At 48.8% G+C, this 17,557-nt stretch overlaps 1 protein-coding gene across 4 annotated transcripts in view; it reads left to right on the top strand.

The window, feature by feature from the left end:
- Window positions 4,734-17,557, top strand: part of ERICH1 (glutamate rich 1) — a 56,131-nt gene continuing 43,307 nt past the window's right edge. For all 4 annotated transcript variants that reach the window (XR_002339062.1, XM_021075040.1, XM_021075041.1 and 1 more), the window contains exons 1-2: window positions 4,734-4,828; window positions 15,963-16,109. Coding sequence is in view for 3 of the 4 variants with exons in the window: in XM_021075040.1 (XP_020930699.1) it covers window positions 4,807-4,828; window positions 15,963-16,109 (169 nt within the window). In the remaining variant the exon portion in view is untranslated. The remainder of the gene's footprint in view (window positions 4,829-15,962; window positions 16,110-17,557) is intronic.

Here is a 17,557-nt window from a genome sequence, read left to right as displayed (position 1 = left end):
AATGAGATCTTTTAAAGGTCATTTTGGCTGCTATGAGGAAAAGAGATGGATGTGGGGCAGGAGTGTGGGGAAACAAAGTAGAATTAGGGAGATCAATTTTAAAGTGCCTGGACAAATCCTAGTAAGAGAGGCTGAAAATATGAACTAGACAGTGGGAGTAAGAACTGTTACAGTAGAATACACTTGGTGTGACTTCTCTGATGGGTCTTAGGGGAAGAGAGAGGGAGGAAAGGGTGCCAGCGAATCCCAGGTCTCTGATGCTGGATAGATGGTGCTCCTGGGACACTATCAAGTGGCACATGGATACTGATAAGCATGCTTTGAAACTAGGGACATGAGGTTCTGTGATGTCAACTAGAGCAGTACAGTGGAGGGGGATGGAAACACAAATGGGTGACAGAGTTAACTGTGGATGACAAAGTGGAAACTGACTTTGTCCTCAGCTCTTTCAAGAAGTTTGGTGTGAAAGAGATTAAAGAAACAGGGCTGGAGGAAAAGAGATGGTTTCTGGGAAGAACTTGTTGTGAGGTTAGAAAGTCCAGGCAGGAGTTCCCATCGTGACTCAGCAGTAACAAATCTGACTTGTATCCATGAGGATGAAGGTTCAATCCCTGGCACTTGCTCAGTGGGTTAAGGATCTGTCATTGCTGTGAGCTGTGGTGTAGGTCGCAGATGCAGCTGGGATCAGGTGTTTCTATGGCTGTGGTGTAGGCTGGTGGCTACAGCTCCAATTTGCCCCCTAGCCTCGGAACTTCCCTATGCCACAGGTGTGGCCCTAGAAAGACAAAAAACCCCACAAAACACAAAAAAACAATCAAACAAAAAAAACACTCCAGGGAGTTCCCATCATGGCGAAGTGGTTAACGAATCCGACTAGGAACCATGAGGTTTCGGGTTCGATCCCTGCCCTTGCTCAGTGGGTTAAGGGTCTGGCCTTGCCGTGAGCTGTGGTGTAGGTTGCAGACGCGGCTCGGACCCCGCGTTGCTGTGGCTCTGGTGTAGGCCGGCAGCTACAGCTCTGATTCGACCCCTAGCCTGGGAACCTCCCATATGCCGTTGGAGCAGCCCAAGAAATGGCAAAAAGACAAAAAATAAATTAAAAAATAAATAAAATAAAATAAAAACACTGCAGAGCAGGTCTGAATGCTAAGTAGAGAACAAGGTCAGGATGTGACCTAATCAAGGACACCATTGCATCGTGCACCTCTCCCCTCTTGCCCCATCTGTTTTGTTAAATAGACCTGATTTTTTTAGAATGGTGTTAGATTCACAGGAGAACTGAGGGGGAGGTTACAGAGATTTCCTCTATGCCCCCTGCACCCTCTCCCTCCCCCTGTAAGCCTCCCCCATTAGCACCATCCCCACTAGTCTATTTGTTACAACTGATGAATTTAGGTTGACATGTTCCTATCACACAGAGTCCATAGCTTACACTGGGGTTTACTCTTGGTGTTGGACAATCTGTGGTTTGGACAAATGGATAATGACATGTATCCAGCATTATAATATCGCACAGAGTAGTTTCACTGCCCTCAGAATTTTCTGTGCTCCACCTGTTCATCCCTCCCTTCCCTAACCCCTTATCTATTTACTGCCTTCATAGTTTTGCCTTTTCCAGAATGCCGTGGAGTTGGAATCATACATAGCATGTAACCTTTTTAGATGGGTTTCTTTTACTTGGTAATGTGAATTTAAGGTACCTCTGTGTCTTTTCATGGTTGAAGGCTCATTTCTTTTTAGCTGAATACTATCCCACTGTCTGAAAGGACTAAGTTTCTTTGTCTATTCACATACTGAAGGTCATCTCGGTTGCTTCCAAGTTTTGGCAATTATGGATAAAGCTACTGTAAATATCTGTGTAGACAAAGTTTCTGTCTCCTTTGGGTAAATACCAAGGAATGCAATTGCTGGATGATAGAGCTGGAGTATGTCTAGGTTATAAGAAACCACCAAACTGTCTTGCAAAGTGGGTGCACCATTTTGCATTTCTACCAGCAATGATGGGCATTCCTATTGTTCCATGTCCTTATCAGCACTTGATGTTATCAGTGCTCAGGATTTTGGCCATTCTCATAGGTGTGTGTGTAGTGGTGTCTTGTCATTGTTTTAATTTGCAACCCCTGATAACATATGAGGAGCAACCTTTCATGTGCTTATTTTCCATCTGTCCATCTTCCTTGGTGAGGTGTCTGGTAAAGTCTTTAGCCCACTTTTTAACTGTGTCCTTTGTGTTCATTACTCATTTTCTTTTTATTCTTTTTTTTTTTTTTTTTTTTTTTGGCTATGCCCATGGCACGAGGAAATTCCTGGGCCAGGGATCTATCTGTGCCACAACAGTGATAATGTCAAGTCTTTAACCCACTGAGGCACCAGGGAACTCCTCTATTACTTATTTTCAACCTCAACTTGATTGTGTCCTTTAGCACATAAATCTGGTATGTGTGTTATGTGCTGTTTTCTAAAAGCCCTCTTTTGATTTTATGTATATGCAGTGTGTGTGTGTTCTGTCACTGGGAACTTCCAGTTGCTGTCCCATCTCGGGTCCGGGAGGGAGAAGTCTGTCTTTTTTTTTTTTTTTTTTTTGGTATTTCTTTGGGCCGCTCCGGCATATGGAGGTTCCCAGGCTAGGGGTCGAATCGGAGCTGTAGTCTCCAGCCTACGCCAGAGCCACAGCAACGCAGGATCCGAGCCGCATCTGCAACCTACACCACAGCTCATGGCAACGCTGGATCGTTAACCCACTGAGCAAGGGCAGGGACCGAACCCGCAACCTCATGGTTCCTAGTCTGATTCGTTAACCACTGCGCCAGGACGGGAACTCCCCAGGAGGGAGAAGTCTGAATTCAATGTCTTCCATTTCCCTCCTACAATTTTCTCTACTGAATTTGCATTAAGGTTTTGCCTCTACCATTTCAGCAAGATTACTGTAATCAAGGTCACTAATAACCTGCACTTGATAAATAAAATTATTTGTGATGGGTCCTCATCTTAACCCCTCAGCATCTTTTCAGGCCAGTGATGACTTGACTTGGTTTCAGGACAGCTCACTGTCCTTCCCTCCTCGATGCTGCTCCCTCCTCATCTCCCCACCTTCCAGAAGTTAGAGTTCCTCATGGCTGTCCTTGGACCACTGCTCTGTCTACATTCCCCCTTAGAGCTTTAAATGCACTGAAATGCAGGCAAACCCAGCTGTATATCTTTGTCCTGGGCCTTTCTCCTGAACTCTAAAATCATATTCAACTGCCTAGGTGACCCCTACATTTACGTGTCTAGGAGGCACCTCACACTTAACATGCCTAGCTCTGCACGGCACCCCACGATGACCCCCACTCCTCTGGAGCTTTCTAATTTTGGTACAACGCCAGCCTCCCAGTTCCGAGACCAAATTCCACACTTTTCTCATGCCACAGCCCCAGGTGGTCAATCAGAAAACCTCTCTTACATATACCCAATCCTCTTCCCAAGCCTCCACCACCATCCTTCTCGCTATGATGGACTCTACCTGGTCCCCATGCTTTCTCCACCAAATCTGCTCTCAGATCAGCAGCTCAGGCAACTTCTTCAAGATGGACATCAGATAACTTCACTCCTCTGCTCAAAACCAGCCAAACTCTCCATCTGGCTGCCTGGAAAACATAAGGCTGATCCTCACACCTATGCGACCTTGCCCAGCAATGCCTGATTTCCTGTCCAGTGGTGGCTGGCCCTGTCCCTACTCCCTGTGCTCCAGTCACACTGGCCCTGTGCTGCTTTGGGCCTTGGCTGTCCCTTCTGCTTTGAGAGCTCTTTACCTTGACATCATCAAGCCTTGCTCCCTCTGCCTCAAGCCTGGCTCAGAGTATCTTCTGGGAGGCTGACCCCCATCTCCCCACTTTGAAACCCCTCCCCCGCTCTCTTCTCCATGTGGCATGTTGTCCATCTCACCTAAGACCTCTGTCTCTGCTCATCAGCTGTTAGGGAGGTGCTGCAGCTGCCCCAGCAGTGGCTGGCACAGACAGACTCTCAGGAAACATGTTCTCCAAGAAATGAATCAAGGAAGAGGGGTAATAACAATAAACCAAGTTTCCAGAGGAAGTGAAATAGTTGGAGGGGAGCTCAGAGAAGAAATCCACCTGCCAATGTGCTGCCAAAGAGGTCAGGGCCACAGGGGTCAAGGGGCAGTGGTCGTCCTGGTGACAGTCCCCAAACCTCCTTCTTCCTGGTTTCCTTTCTGCTTTGAGTCCCAGTTTCTGTCCGGTGGGCGCTCAGCGGACCCCTCCCACCGCTCCCAGCGCTGCACCTAGGTGACACTATGGGTGGTAAAGAGACACAACCCTACCACCCACTGCTCCCCTCCCAACGACTCTCTAACCCCTCACTCCCCTTCTGCTGACTCCCTAACGACTTCCCGTTGACACCCAGCCCTCTTCATATGACGCTTTTCTGAAGACCCCGTAACCCTGACTCCTCTTCCGTTGATCCCTCTTGCTGACCTCTGTCCCAATGACCCTTCCCGATGACCTCCTACCGACGACCCCCTAACCCCTGACTCCCTCCTGCTGACACCTCCTTTGCAGGGTTCGCTCACCCACCCAGCTTCACTCCCTTCCCTCTGCGCATGCTTCGAGTACAATCGCCCACGAGCTACGCCCACAGAGCCCTTAAGAGCCACTCCTTAGCCGGTGCGTGGCTGATTGGCAGGGAGCGGCAAAGACTCCGAATCCTGATTGGGTAGGCCTGTGTTGTGGGCGGGCCTACGGGGGGAAATCCGGAAGCGCCGCTGCTCAGCTGGAACCCTGGTTGGGGTTGCTGAGGTTGCAGGTAAGGATGGCCGCGCAGCGGAGACACGGTAGGCGGGGCCGGGAGGCTGAGGGTACCGGGGGTTCTGAGGGGTGGGGACTATGGGGGACACGGGACTGTGGGAACCCAGGGCTGTGGGAACCCGGAACTGTGGGAAGACTTGGAGGCTCTGGGGACCTGGGGTTGGGGGGCGCCAGGACGGCGGGAACCCCGGGCTCTGGGGACCCAGAGTCTGTGGGGAGACCCAGGCCTGGGGGCACTCGGGACTGTGGGGGGACCCGGGGCTGTGGAGGTCCAGGGCTGTGGGGACTTGGGACTGTGGGAACCCGGGACTGTGAGACCTGGGGCTGTGGGGACACCCGGGACTGTGGGGGCCCGGGGCTGGGCAGGGACCTGGGGCTGTGAGGGGTAGGGGGTGTGGGGGATCCAGGGCTGTGAAGGACTAGGGACTGTGGGGACTCAGGGCCGTGGAGACCTGGAGGCTGTGAGTGATCTAGGACTGTGGGAGCTGCTGCCTGCTCAAACCCCAGATTTTAGTTCTCAGCCAAGATTCCTGCCCAACTGCAGGGACCCCAGACCTGGGCCAAGGGTTGCCTCTGGGCAGGGTTATCCCCAGGACTCTCTGGGACACATAGGCCCAGACTTAGTCTGGGAATCTCTGGGTGTCTAGGAGCGACAAGGCCTGTGGCACCCGGACCCTGGGGACACCTTGGTGTGAGCAAATGTGAGAATGCCCCAACTGGATGTGGAACCTGGCAGGACACCTTGTAACTTTTCTCCTCACTTGATGCACAGCAACAAGCCTCTCTGAGCCAGTTTGTTTATTTGTAAAACAGAGATGATGATTCTATTCATCTGCAGGGACTCTGAATTGCTGGGCACTTAACTAATATTTATTTAAGTGATGGTGGTATTTTTACCAGCACCAAAGGCAAGGTGGGTACATTTAATTGGTTAACCTGGCAAGTGCCTTAGAATGAATGTCAGAGATACAGAGGATTGCAGGCACCTCAAGGGAAAGTCCAGCAAACTTCTCCTTACCCTATTATCATCAACATTAAAATGAAAAGAAGAAAGATTATATTTTCCCGGTTTTATTCACATATGACTGATATTTAGCACTGTATGGATTTAAGGTGTACAGCATAGTGACTTAATGGACTATATTCTGCAAAATGACCACCCAGTAACTTAACATCCATCACCTTCGGTACAGAATTTCTTTTTTCCTTGTGATAAGAACTTTTAGAACCTACTTTCTCCCTTAGCACCTTTCAGATGGGCCTCACAGCAGTGTTAACTACAGTCACCATGCTGTACATTACATCCCAGGGCTCGTTTACCTTATAACTGGAAGTTTGTACCTTTTGACCACCTCTTCCCTTTTCTCCCATCCCCCACCTGCCTCTGGCAACCACCAATCTGTTCTGCAGCTATAATTTTTTTTTCGTTTTTTGTTTTTTTTTTTTTTTTTTTTTGCTTCTTAGGGCCACACCCACAACATATGGAGGGTCCCAGGCTAGGGTCGAATCGGAGCTATAGCCACCAGCCTATACCTCAGCCACAGCAACAGAAGTTCCGAGATGTGTCTGTGACCTACATCACAGCTCACAGCAGCTCTGGATCCTTAACTCACTGAGTGAGGCCAGGGATCGAACCTGCATCCTCATAGATCCTGGTCAGATTTGTTGAGAACACCAAACTCTTTTTTTTTTTTTTTTTTGATTCCACATGTAGGTGAATTCTTACAGTATCTTCTTTCTTTGACTCATTTCACTTAGCGTAATGCCCTAAGGGTGATCCACATTGATACAAATGGCAAGATTCATTCTCTATTGCTGAATAGTATTCCATCTTATATCTACACCACATCTTCTTTATTCATTATCCATTGTTGGATACTTAGGTTGTTTCCATACCTTGGCTATTGTGAATAGTGCTGCAGTGAACACTAGGGTACATGTATCTTTTGGAGTTGGTCTTTTTTTCTCTTTGAGTAAATATGCAGAATTGCATAGATCATATGGTAATTCTATTTTTAATGAGTTTTGTTTTTTTTGCAGAAATTCCTGGGCCAGAGATTGAACTCATGCCAGAGCAGTGACAATGCCAAATACTTAACCTCTAGGCCACTGGGGGCCTCCTGGTAGTTTTATTTTTAATTTTTTGAAGAACCTCCAGCCTGTTTCCACCATGGCTGCATCAATATACATTTCCACCAATAGTGCACAAAGGTTCCCTTTTTGCCACATCCTCACCAACATTTGTTTTTTCTTGTCTTTTTGATGATGACCATTCTGATAGGTGTGAGGTGACATCTCATTGTGGTTTGATTTGCATTTCCCTAGTCTGTATTTATTTTATTTATTTATTTATTGCTTTTTAGGGCCACACATGTGTGGCATATGGAAGTTCTCAGGCTAGGGGTTGAATCAGAGCTGTAGCTGCCAGCCTACACCTCAGCCACAGCAACACAGGATCCTTAACCCATGAAGTGAGGCCAGGGATTGAACCCATGTCTTCATGGTTACTAGTTGGCTTCATTACTGCTGAGCCACAATGGGAACTCCTGCATTTCTCTAATCTTAAGGATCTTTTATCGTACCTATTGGCCACCCTATGTCTTCTTTGGAGAAATGTCTGCTCAGTTCCTCTGCCCATTTTTATTCAGATTGTTTGTGGGTTGTTGTTGTTGTTTGCTACTGAATCGTATTGGTTCTTTATATATTTTGGATATATAGCGTGCAAACATTTTCTCCCCTTCAGTAGGTTGCCTTTTCATTTTGTTGGTGGTTTTCTTAGCTGTGTACCTGGCCAGAACTCACTGAGCTCCTCCGCCCTTCATTCGCTCATGCCCACTGTGTGTTGGGCTCTGGAATACAGGAAGTCTGCCTTCTAGAAGGATTCAGCCAGTGACCTGGGGTGCCACATCCCCCTGTGGGCGCTGACCAGTGGGGAGGGCTAATCCCTGCAGTGGGGCTGAGGGGTGGGAGGTGTGCTTGGGAGGCTGCAACTCGCTTTCTTCTAGGTCTGACAAATGCTGGGCTGGTGTGTGTGCAGTTTGGGGGTGGGGGGTGCACCTTGAAGGAGCTCCCTGTGACCCTCATGCCTTGTCTGTAGGTGGGTGCTGCTGTCAAGCTGGCCTGTCAGTGGTCACCAGAAGAGATGCAGGACAGGCTCAGGAAGGCCAGCTTGTTATGCACCCAGGGCCACACAGGGAAGTGCCAGGGGTCAGGGTGGGGGGCAGAAGGCAGGACATGGGTGGTGAGGCCCCAGCCTTTACTGGGATCTTCAGGGGACAGGTTGGGGAGGGAACATGTAAGACTGGCCGGTTTTAATGGCTTTGTTGGGCTCTGGGCAACAGGGGTATCCCAAGCTGCCTGGCACCCTACGTGGGGGATTCATTCAGGCCAAGGAAGGTCACCTCTTGGGACAGGGAGAGCAGAGGAGGCCTGGCCTGGCTGGTGGTTGGGAGAGGCCATCAGGTGGCTGCTGGCTGGGAGAGGCCATCAGAACATCATAAGAGACAGAAAATTTAAGATCTGTGCAATACAAGGTGAACAGTGAAGCCATGAGGACCAATCACCCAGGCCCCATGTATGAAGTGGGAGGGTCATGTGACAGCTACGCCCTGGCTGTGAAGAAGACACTCTGGTGGCTAAGGGGCAGCCTTGCTCGGGTGGGGTACCCGTGCTCAGCCCAATGGCTAGAGGAATGACAGTGCCTGGACGAGGCTTCAGGACAGGAGGAAGAGGACAGTCCCTTGAGGAGGGGGGATGATGATAGGGAGCAAGGGAGCTTCCTGTTCGGGTGGGGAGTAGGAGCGATGGATGCCAGCTGATCCTCTCCCAGTGAGCAGATAACCTGGCCCGGGTCAGGCAAGTCTAGTGCTCCTTGGGTTGAATTCAGAATCTCTATTGAGAAAACCAGTGTCCATTAGATTGGAAAAGATGAAAGCACTGGAGCAAAGGGAGTGGGCTATTCTGTATCTTGCTCTCAGACTGCCCTGCCCGGGCCCTCACATCCTCTGGGTGAGGAGCAGGGCCAGAGGTCTGGGTTCAAGAGGCCACCCTGAGGGCCCGGGGCCATGACTGCCCTCTGTGCATCCTCTGGGTGAGTACCAGTCACCAGAACCCACAGAAATAAGAGTAGCCCTGCATGCACTTAAAATGTTTCTGAATGGCTAACAGCATAGAAATTGCTGCCAGAAAAACTCTACAAAAATTTTGGACAGAGTTTAGAATATGTTTTTAAGAATTAAAGTTTGGGGAGAAAATGAATATTTATGTCTGCTACTTAGATGGGGAGACCACCTCAGACTGGTCATGGCATAAGCAGCTAATTAAGCCCCATTTGAGTACTATTTCTGGCCTTATTTTGAGAACTATTTTCCCTTTAATTAATATTTCAGAAAGCTTGCCAACTCTTGCTTAAGTCTTAGCTAATTGTTTTTCCATTTATAATTCTGTGATGAAACTCATTAAGAAACTATCATTCATTGAGTTAGCATACTATGCTGAGCTTTTCTTTCTTGTGAATTGATGTGGTGCTATTATCAATTTATTCCTTTATTCCTAACAACTGTTAAAAACCCCATAGTGAATATTATTGTTGAAAAAGTTATGGATAGGTTGGCAGGTGACATGGTCTTCACTAAAAAGAGAAAATTGAAAATACCAGATTTCAAGAAATGCATTATCCTGGAGTTCCCTTCATGGCTCAGTGGAAACGAACCCAACTAGTATCCATGAGGAAATGAGTTCAATCCCTGGCCTCAGTGGGTTAAGGATCTGGCATTGCTGTCAGCTGTGGTGTAGGTCACAGACCTGGCTCTGATCAGTGTGGCTGTGGCTGTGGCTGTGGTGTGGGCTGGCAGATTTAGCTCTGATTTGACCCCTAGCAAGAGAGCTTCCATATGCCACACCTGCAGTCCTAAAAAAAATAAAAGAAATACAGTAACCCTAAGAAAATTTAAAGTGTCTCTTAGGAGATACAGATATCAGGTAGAAAAAGGAATCAGCTGAGTATTTTCTGAGGAGGGGGAATGTCTTCCTTTTCTTTATGATGTGGTGTGGCATGTGTGTTTGTTTTCTCAGTGGCTTGTTTTGGAATATTTTCTCTAATATGCCAGTCTAAGGTCAGGAAGCCATCATCAAATTAGCCATGGTGAAAGTTTGGATTAATGTTCATTTCTGGTCTTATTTTCAGTAGCAGTTTTTCATTTATATACAATTTCAAAAAGCCTGCCAACTCTCATTTCAAATTCTAAATAATCACTTTTCCATTTGAATAATCACTCTAAAAATGTATGTCATAAACCTGTTTGTTCTGATGTTTCTTTCATAATGAAATACGTCAAGACGTCACATTTTAAAAGTTATTTGTTAATATTTGTGGTCTTTTATTTTCATGTAATTCCTCTGAGCATGTGGCACCATCTGTTTTAACATCCACCCTTTGAGATGTAGTTTTTAGCTAATTTTATTCCTCATGTGCCCAGATTAGCACTGCACGTTTTTTTGTCCTCATAGAGTCATGCTTTTCCAAGAGGCGATGGTACGGAGAGATGATAACAAAGGTTTTGAAGTATTTGGCTGGAGATTCACTGTGAGTCAGTATCATTTCTAATCTCACCCATTATCAGAAAGCCTTACAGGAAATATTTTTTTTTTACTTTTGTCTTTTTGCCTATGTCTTGGGCCGCCTCCGCGGCATATGGAGGTTCCCAGGCTAGGGGTCCAATCGGAGCTGTAGCCACCGGCCTACGCCAGAGCCACAGCAACGCGGGATCCGAGCCGCGTCTGCGACCTACACCACAGCTCACGGCAACGCCAGATCGTTAGCCCACTGAGCAAGGGCAGGGATCGAACCCGCAACCTCATGGTTCCTAGTCGGGTTTGTTAACCACTGAGCCAGGACGGGAATGCCGACAGTATATATTTAATCAAAACAAATGTATGGTTTTATAGCAATGTGAGGTAAAGCATGTTCTGTACACAGGTGTTGGAATGCATAGAACTTTGTCATCATAATGAACTTCTTAAGGAAAAGAAAGATATTTCTGCATTAATGGGTAACTCGGGTCTCAAAGATCAAAGGTTTTTTTTTTTTTTTTCCTACCACATATTTTTCATCTTCCTTGGCTTTTCTCAGCATGGCCTATCATAGAAAAAAAAGTTCCGATTTCCATTTCCCCCCCAGGAGCCTTTCCTAACCGCACAGCTGATCCCCCCATCAGGGGCTTCCAGGCTGGGAGGCGTGCAGGGCGACGCCCATTGCGCAGGAAACCTGTTTCCTTGACATGCTGCTGTTGGCACCTCTGTTACAAATGGAGCAAGCAAACCCCTTCCTTTGTCATACCCAGCTGTTAGGTTCTGAAACACATACCTGCTGCAAGAAGAGTTCAGAACTGAGTCATTTACCACCGACAAGGAAACTTTCCTTTTGAGGTACATGTATTTACAATTCTTCCTAGGTGTCTCATTTCCAAAGAACACTTTGCTGACAACTAGTTTTGTTGGCTTGTGTCCTCAACCTGAAATAGCAAGTTTCCCTGCAGTCCTCTCCAGAAGCTATATTGAGAGGATTCTTCCCTGTGACACAGAGATGCTTACCCTGTTGACCTCTCATCCTGTGAATTCCAGAATTTTTTTTTTTCCACATTGCTGTGTCTCAGGCCCCAGTTCCAGTGGCCGTCCTTGTCTCCTGCAAGCATTCAGCTTCCGCTCCCCTGCTTTTTGTTTTGCTGATTACTTTTTGACAGACACCAGAGTTTCAAGTTACAACCTGCTCTTGCTGCCAGGAGAGGGGCGCATCCAGGGTGGGGAGCAGGGTGTAAGGAAGGGGAAGAGGCAGGCATTTCATTTGGTTCCCATGGCGACAGGAAGCTGCTTCCTGGACCAGAGGGCCTTGCTCTGCTCTTTTCTGTTTGGTTGTTGTTGTTGTTGTTTTGTCTTTTTGCCATTTCTTGGGCCGCTCCCTCAGCATATGGAGGTTCCCAGGATAGGGGTCGAATCAGAGCTGTAGCCACTGGCCTACGCCAGAGCCACAGCAACGCGGGATCCGAGCCGCATCTGTGACCCACACCACAGCTCACGGCAACACCAGATCCTTAACCCACTGAGCAAGGCCAGGGATCCAACCCACAACCTAGTCGATTCGTTAACCACTGAGCCACGATGGGAACTCCTGCTCTTTTCTGTTTTTGAGCAGAGTGGAAAATAAGCAGAAAAGAGACTTTTAACCTCTAAATTGATTTTTAGGCCTACATTTGCAGTAGGCGTGCACATGCTCGTGCACACACGTACACACACAGGAACAAGGTGCATTTCCTCAGAGCAAAGATGACAGATGCTTTTCAAAAATGATGCTTTACTGTGTGCCAGTATCCTGAAAAAAATAACCTTTCATTTATGTTCTGCTTTTAACATGAATCCCTGAGTAGGTTTGGCCAGTTAGTATTAAGTCCCTGGTTGTAGGAAGCTGCAGGCAGTTCATGGGGCTCCCACCTCTTTCACAACCATGGGGGCTCAGAGAAGTGAGTCTGGTGCTATACAGCATTTCTTTTGATCTGAAATAGCTGGTAATTTCTCTTTAAGTAGACTATGAGCTCCTCTTGTGACAGGAGCCCAGTGGGACTGCCCAGGGGCAGCCCCATGGCCCCTTCGAAAAATAGAGTACTGCCCACTTGGGGCAGGTCCATGCCGACTGCTTGTTTGCTTCAGAGGACTATGTTCAGACAGTGAGTGTTGTCTCAGATGCTGGTGGAAAGTGATATTCACCAAGGAGTCCTCCAGCAGTATTAGTTGGTGGAAAGTATATTAATTCTTATACATTGCTCTTTTAAAGCTGATTCTTTAGAATTAAAGTCTTTCTTTTTTTTTTTTTTTTTTTTCTTTTTTTTCTTTTTGTCGTTTTAGGGCCACATTCGCAGCACATGGAGGTTCTCAGGCCATGGGTTGAATCGGAGCTGTAGCCACCAGCCTACACCACAGCAATGCGGAATCCATGCTGTGTCTTCAACCTGCACCACAGCTCCCAGCAACGCTGGATTCTTAACTCTCTGAGCAAGGCCAGGGATCAGACCTGAGTCCTCCTGAATACTAGCCGGGTTCGTTAACTACTGAGCCATGAAGAGAGCTCCTAAAAATCATATTATTTTAAAAAGACTCTATGCTTTAAATTGTGGCAACTGAAAGTTTTAGACATGTATATTTATTAGCCATATTATTTTAATCTGAGATACCTGAACACTTGGAGTGGGTTAAGACTTGCTAGTTAAAAATCCTCATTGAAGACGCAGCTCCCACTCTTGCTGTTGACATGCACATGCTGGCTTCTCTCGGGGTCATCGGTCCTCAGGCCTGTTGACAAGACCCTGGATAAGTAGCTCACAGGTTGTGTGTGGTATGTGAAACCAGCCTTTGCCAGGAGTGAAAGCAGTCATGCTGCATGATGCCCTTGAACTCATCCCTTTGTGAAGCATGTGCTGTAGGGAAGCATGTGCTTCTGCAGAAAAAGGTGTGTTTTTGTTTGTGAGGTTTTAATACACACACGTGTAGGATGCACAACGCGCTGCGCTTTCGGTTTACAGGATGCTTAATCCTGTTTAGCTTAGGATCCTGAAAGGTTTTCTCTTTTAGTTTTTGGACTACTGTGCTCACTTTTATCTTATTGTATTGTATTGTATTTTTGTCTTTTGTCTTTTAAGGGCCGCACCTGCTGCATATGGAGGTTCCCATGCTAGAGGTCTAATCGGAGCTTACAGCTTCTGGCCAACACCACAGCCCCAGCAATGTGGGATCCAGGCCACCTCTGTGACCTACACCACAGCTCATGGCAACGCCAGATCCTTAACCAACTGAGTGGGGCCAGGGATCGTACCCGCAACCTCGTGGTTACTAGTCATTAACCACTGAGCCACAATGGGAACTCCTGTGCTCATTTTTAAATTTCAAACTTTGGAAAATTATCTTTCCCATTTGATAAAGTATGAATTGTACAGCCCTCTGACCTTTATGAATTAGCACATCCGAGTCTGGGTGCCATTCTCCCCTCAGTCACCTACCAAATATTAATTTGGGATTTAAACTTTTATATTTAAGTTGTACTTTTTATTAACATTTGTTTTTGAATTTTGAAGGCACAGCCTTGTTTCTCATCCTTAGCTGGTTTGCATGCCAAGCCCCGACCCCAGCTCGTGGCCCTAGAATCTGCACCACGAGACCCAAGCCTCTGTGGTGACAATGCCAGACCCTTCTGTTGCACCACAAGGGAACTCCTAGATAAAGTTTACTTTATCTGCCTTTTGTTTCCCTAGAAATTGCCACGCTGATATCTTGGAATAGAACATTTCCCCCTTTGCTAGTTAAGGAAATGGACATGGTCATTTGATTTCTAGCAGAAATTTTGGAACCTTCCCTTCGAATGCATCTCTGAGCCCTGATCTCACAGAACGGCCCACCTCTCACCATGACCCAGGTGCTGCCTCAGGCCCTGTTCTACAGAAGTACTGGGACCATCCTGGGCTGAATCTTGTGCTATTCAGCTGGCCACAGGTATGGCCTTGAGAGATGGCATTGTCACCAGGATGGTTTCCTCCAACCAGAAGCTCTGGTGCTCAGGACATGGCGTTCTTCCCATGAGCCCCGCTGAACACAGGCTGGGATTTCAGAGGTTTCTGAGGAGGCCTTTTGTATTTTTAGACCCAAACTGAGTTTTTTACAACTGGAACTGGTGGAGGGGGTTATTTCTAATGTGCGTACTGCCTGAGAACGTGATGAAGTTAGCGGTGGTCTGTCTTCAGGGTCAAGGGCCTGCCCTCCATGCCCACAGCTGCCTGGCACACCTCCCCTCACACAGTTCAATGTCCCTTCACACAGCTCGGCGCCCCCATGTACCTCCCACCTCATCACCTGAGGAGCTGGGGCTCTCTCTAGGATCCCAATTTCTTCCCCAGATGCCAGAGCAGCTTTCTCTCTCTTTGCTGATTTTTTTCTAAATTTAAGAAGGTTAAAACAAATTCATTTGATGAACCTTTTCCCCTCACCTTTTCTAGGATGCTGTTTTGAGATTCATACCTGTTCGTTGTTCACGCTTAAATTGGGACGGAAATATTTATTCATTGTGGCAGCTCTTGCCCTCTAGTTAGAGCAGAATTGTAAACCAAAATAAAAAGTGAAGGTTGCACACCTTTGTAAGAAACTGGTGGGCAGGCGGGTGCTGGAGGGGGGCCGGGGGCTGCCCGGTGCCTGCCCTACGTGTCTGCCATGGCCATGGCCCCATCCTCCTGGGGCACATGGGTGCCAGGAACTCAAACCCAGGTCTGAAAGCAGCTCACAGTCTGTGTTTTCCATGTTTGTTCAGCCAGAGATGCGGTGAGGGGAGAACAGAAGTATGAGCCCAGGTACAGACCCCCAGGTCCCAGTCCTCATCCTCCCCACAGGGCTTCAACTCTGTGCCCACACTTGTGGGCATCCTGTGTCTGGAGGTCCTTCCATGGGGACAGTGTCAGGAGGTGTCCTGGAGAGACAGTGCCAGGGGTCCTCTGATGGGGACAGTGCTGGGGGGTCTTCTGATGGGGACAATGCTCGGGGGCTTCTCTAACAGGGATAGCGCTTGGGGGGGGTCCACTGATGAGGACAGTGCTGGGAGGGTCCTCTAATAGGGACAGTGCTGGGGGGTCCTCTGATGGGGACAGTTCTGGGAGGTCCTCTGATGGGGACAGTGCCAGGGGTCCTCTGGGGGACAGTGCTGGGGCATCCTAAGGGACAACCCCAGTGATGTCCTGTAGCAGGATGGTGGTGATGTCAGGAAGTCCTTGTTTTTTGTTGGGTTTTTTATTTATTTTTTTGTCCTTTTAGGGCTGCACCCGTGGCATATGGAGGTTCCCAGGCTAGGGGTCTAGTCAGAGCTGTAGCCACCAGCCTATGCCAGAGCCACAGCAACACCAGATCCGAGCCGCATCTGCAACCTACACCACAGCTCACGGCAACACCAGATCCTTAACCCACTGAGCAAGGCCAGGGATCAAACCCACAACCTCATGGTTCCTAGTCAGAATTGTTTCCGCTGCACCATGACAGGAACTCCAGGATGTCCTTGTTTTATATAAAATCTATTTGCAATGTAAATAAAACTGCCAGCAGTAACTCTTTTCTTTTGCAAATTGCTTGCTTCTGTAGTGTTTGTTGGAAAAGTGCTGAAGAAACTTTACCCTGATGTTCCACATGGCCAAGAAAAGAAGGCACCAGTGACTCCAGCTTCCAAAAACCCACTTGAGAAAGTGGCTCCTGAGAGATTGAAGGGGGGCAGCATCCGCCCTGTGTCAGGTGAGCATGAGTCCCTGTGAACTCACAGGGGGGTGGGGGGGGGGTGGGCAGTGATCGTTTTCACGCTCTGGTAGACAGTTACTGAGCTTGGGGAAGGAAGAAGCCAACATGGGCGCCGCCAGCCAGGGACAAGGTCAAGGTTGCCGTTTGCATTGGGTTCATCTGCACGCTGTTCCTTGTCGTAGAGACTGGATAGCTAACCCTGCCGCCCAGTCTTCCCTGTCACCCTGCCCCAGTCACTGTCCACCCTGGGTGGGCCCCTGACACTGCTCCTCACAGACATCTGTCTGAAGACCCTGAGCAGTGGGGTGCTCAGCAGCAGAGGCTCCTCTCACTCTGGGTTCTCATCAGTGTGGCAGTGTCACCGGTGAGGGGCCGCTGAGCAGGACACAGGCAGGGCTGCAGCCCCTCACTGCCCAGGTGGACCTGAGCCTGCAGAATTCTGGAACCCTTTCTCGGGGTTGTCCCATTTCTCTTTGGCAGTGGCCCCTCACTGTGCTCTGTTCCCAACCGATTCTGTCCCTGAGCACTGGTCTCCTGCTGGCCTGGCTCAGTCACTTGTGTCCACACATCCTGACACTTGGTTGACCGATCTTGGTGGGCAGGCCTGACAGGCCCAAGGTGTGCCAGCTGCCCACAGGCCAGATCCTACAAACAACCCTGAGTGTGGCCATGGGATGGCCAGGCACGCCCACAGCTGTCTAACCTGAGCAGCCATGCCCATGGATGAGCACGAGGAAAGGGTGTCCCCCCCGAATGGGGGCTGCGCAAGCCTGTCCCTCAGAACAAACCACGGCCACTGAGTTCCCTTTCTGGGTCCTCTCCTGTGCCTGTGTGTGGTCCAGGGCATTGAGCATCTGCCGTGTCCCCCAGGACCCGCCTGCTGCTGTCTGACAGAGCCCACAGGGATGGGATGTGCCCCGTCTCTGGGTCATACTGGAGGGAGTGTGGCTGCTGTTTAGTGTGGTTTCACTTTCCAAAGAGTGTGCTGTCGGGGGCTGAATTGTGTCCTCTGAAGTTTATACAGTCAAGCCCTGATCCCCAGGGCTTCAAAGTGTTGATGGTATTTGAGGACAGGCTTTAAGAGGTGGTGAAGTTGACATGAGGCTGCTGGGCGGGTCCTAATCCAGTGTGATGGACGTCTTGATGAGAAGAGGCCATCAGGACACAGACACGCATAGAAGGGCCACCATGTGGGGAAACAGTGAGGAGACAGCCGTCCACACGCTGGGAGAGAGGCCTCTGGGACCCGCCCACTGGTACCTCTGTCCTGAGTCCAGCCTCCAGGACAGGGAGAGAATGGATGTCTGTGATGTAAGCCCCTGGCGTGCTGCTGCCTACACGATGGATTCAATACCCACTCCACCTGCGGGAGACCCCGGGGGTTTTGAATAACAGACAGTTCAGACAGGCAGGTGCTGTGGGGAGACACGCTGCTCACAGGAGGG

This window comes from Sus scrofa, chromosome 15, assembly GCF_000003025.6.
Source record: "Sus scrofa isolate TJ Tabasco breed Duroc chromosome 15, Sscrofa11.1, whole genome shotgun sequence".
In the NCBI taxonomy this organism is placed as follows: domain Eukaryota; kingdom Metazoa; phylum Chordata; class Mammalia; order Artiodactyla; family Suidae; genus Sus; species Sus scrofa.
Note: the sequence above shows the minus strand (reverse complement) of the source record. Positions and strands in the feature narration are given on the sequence as shown.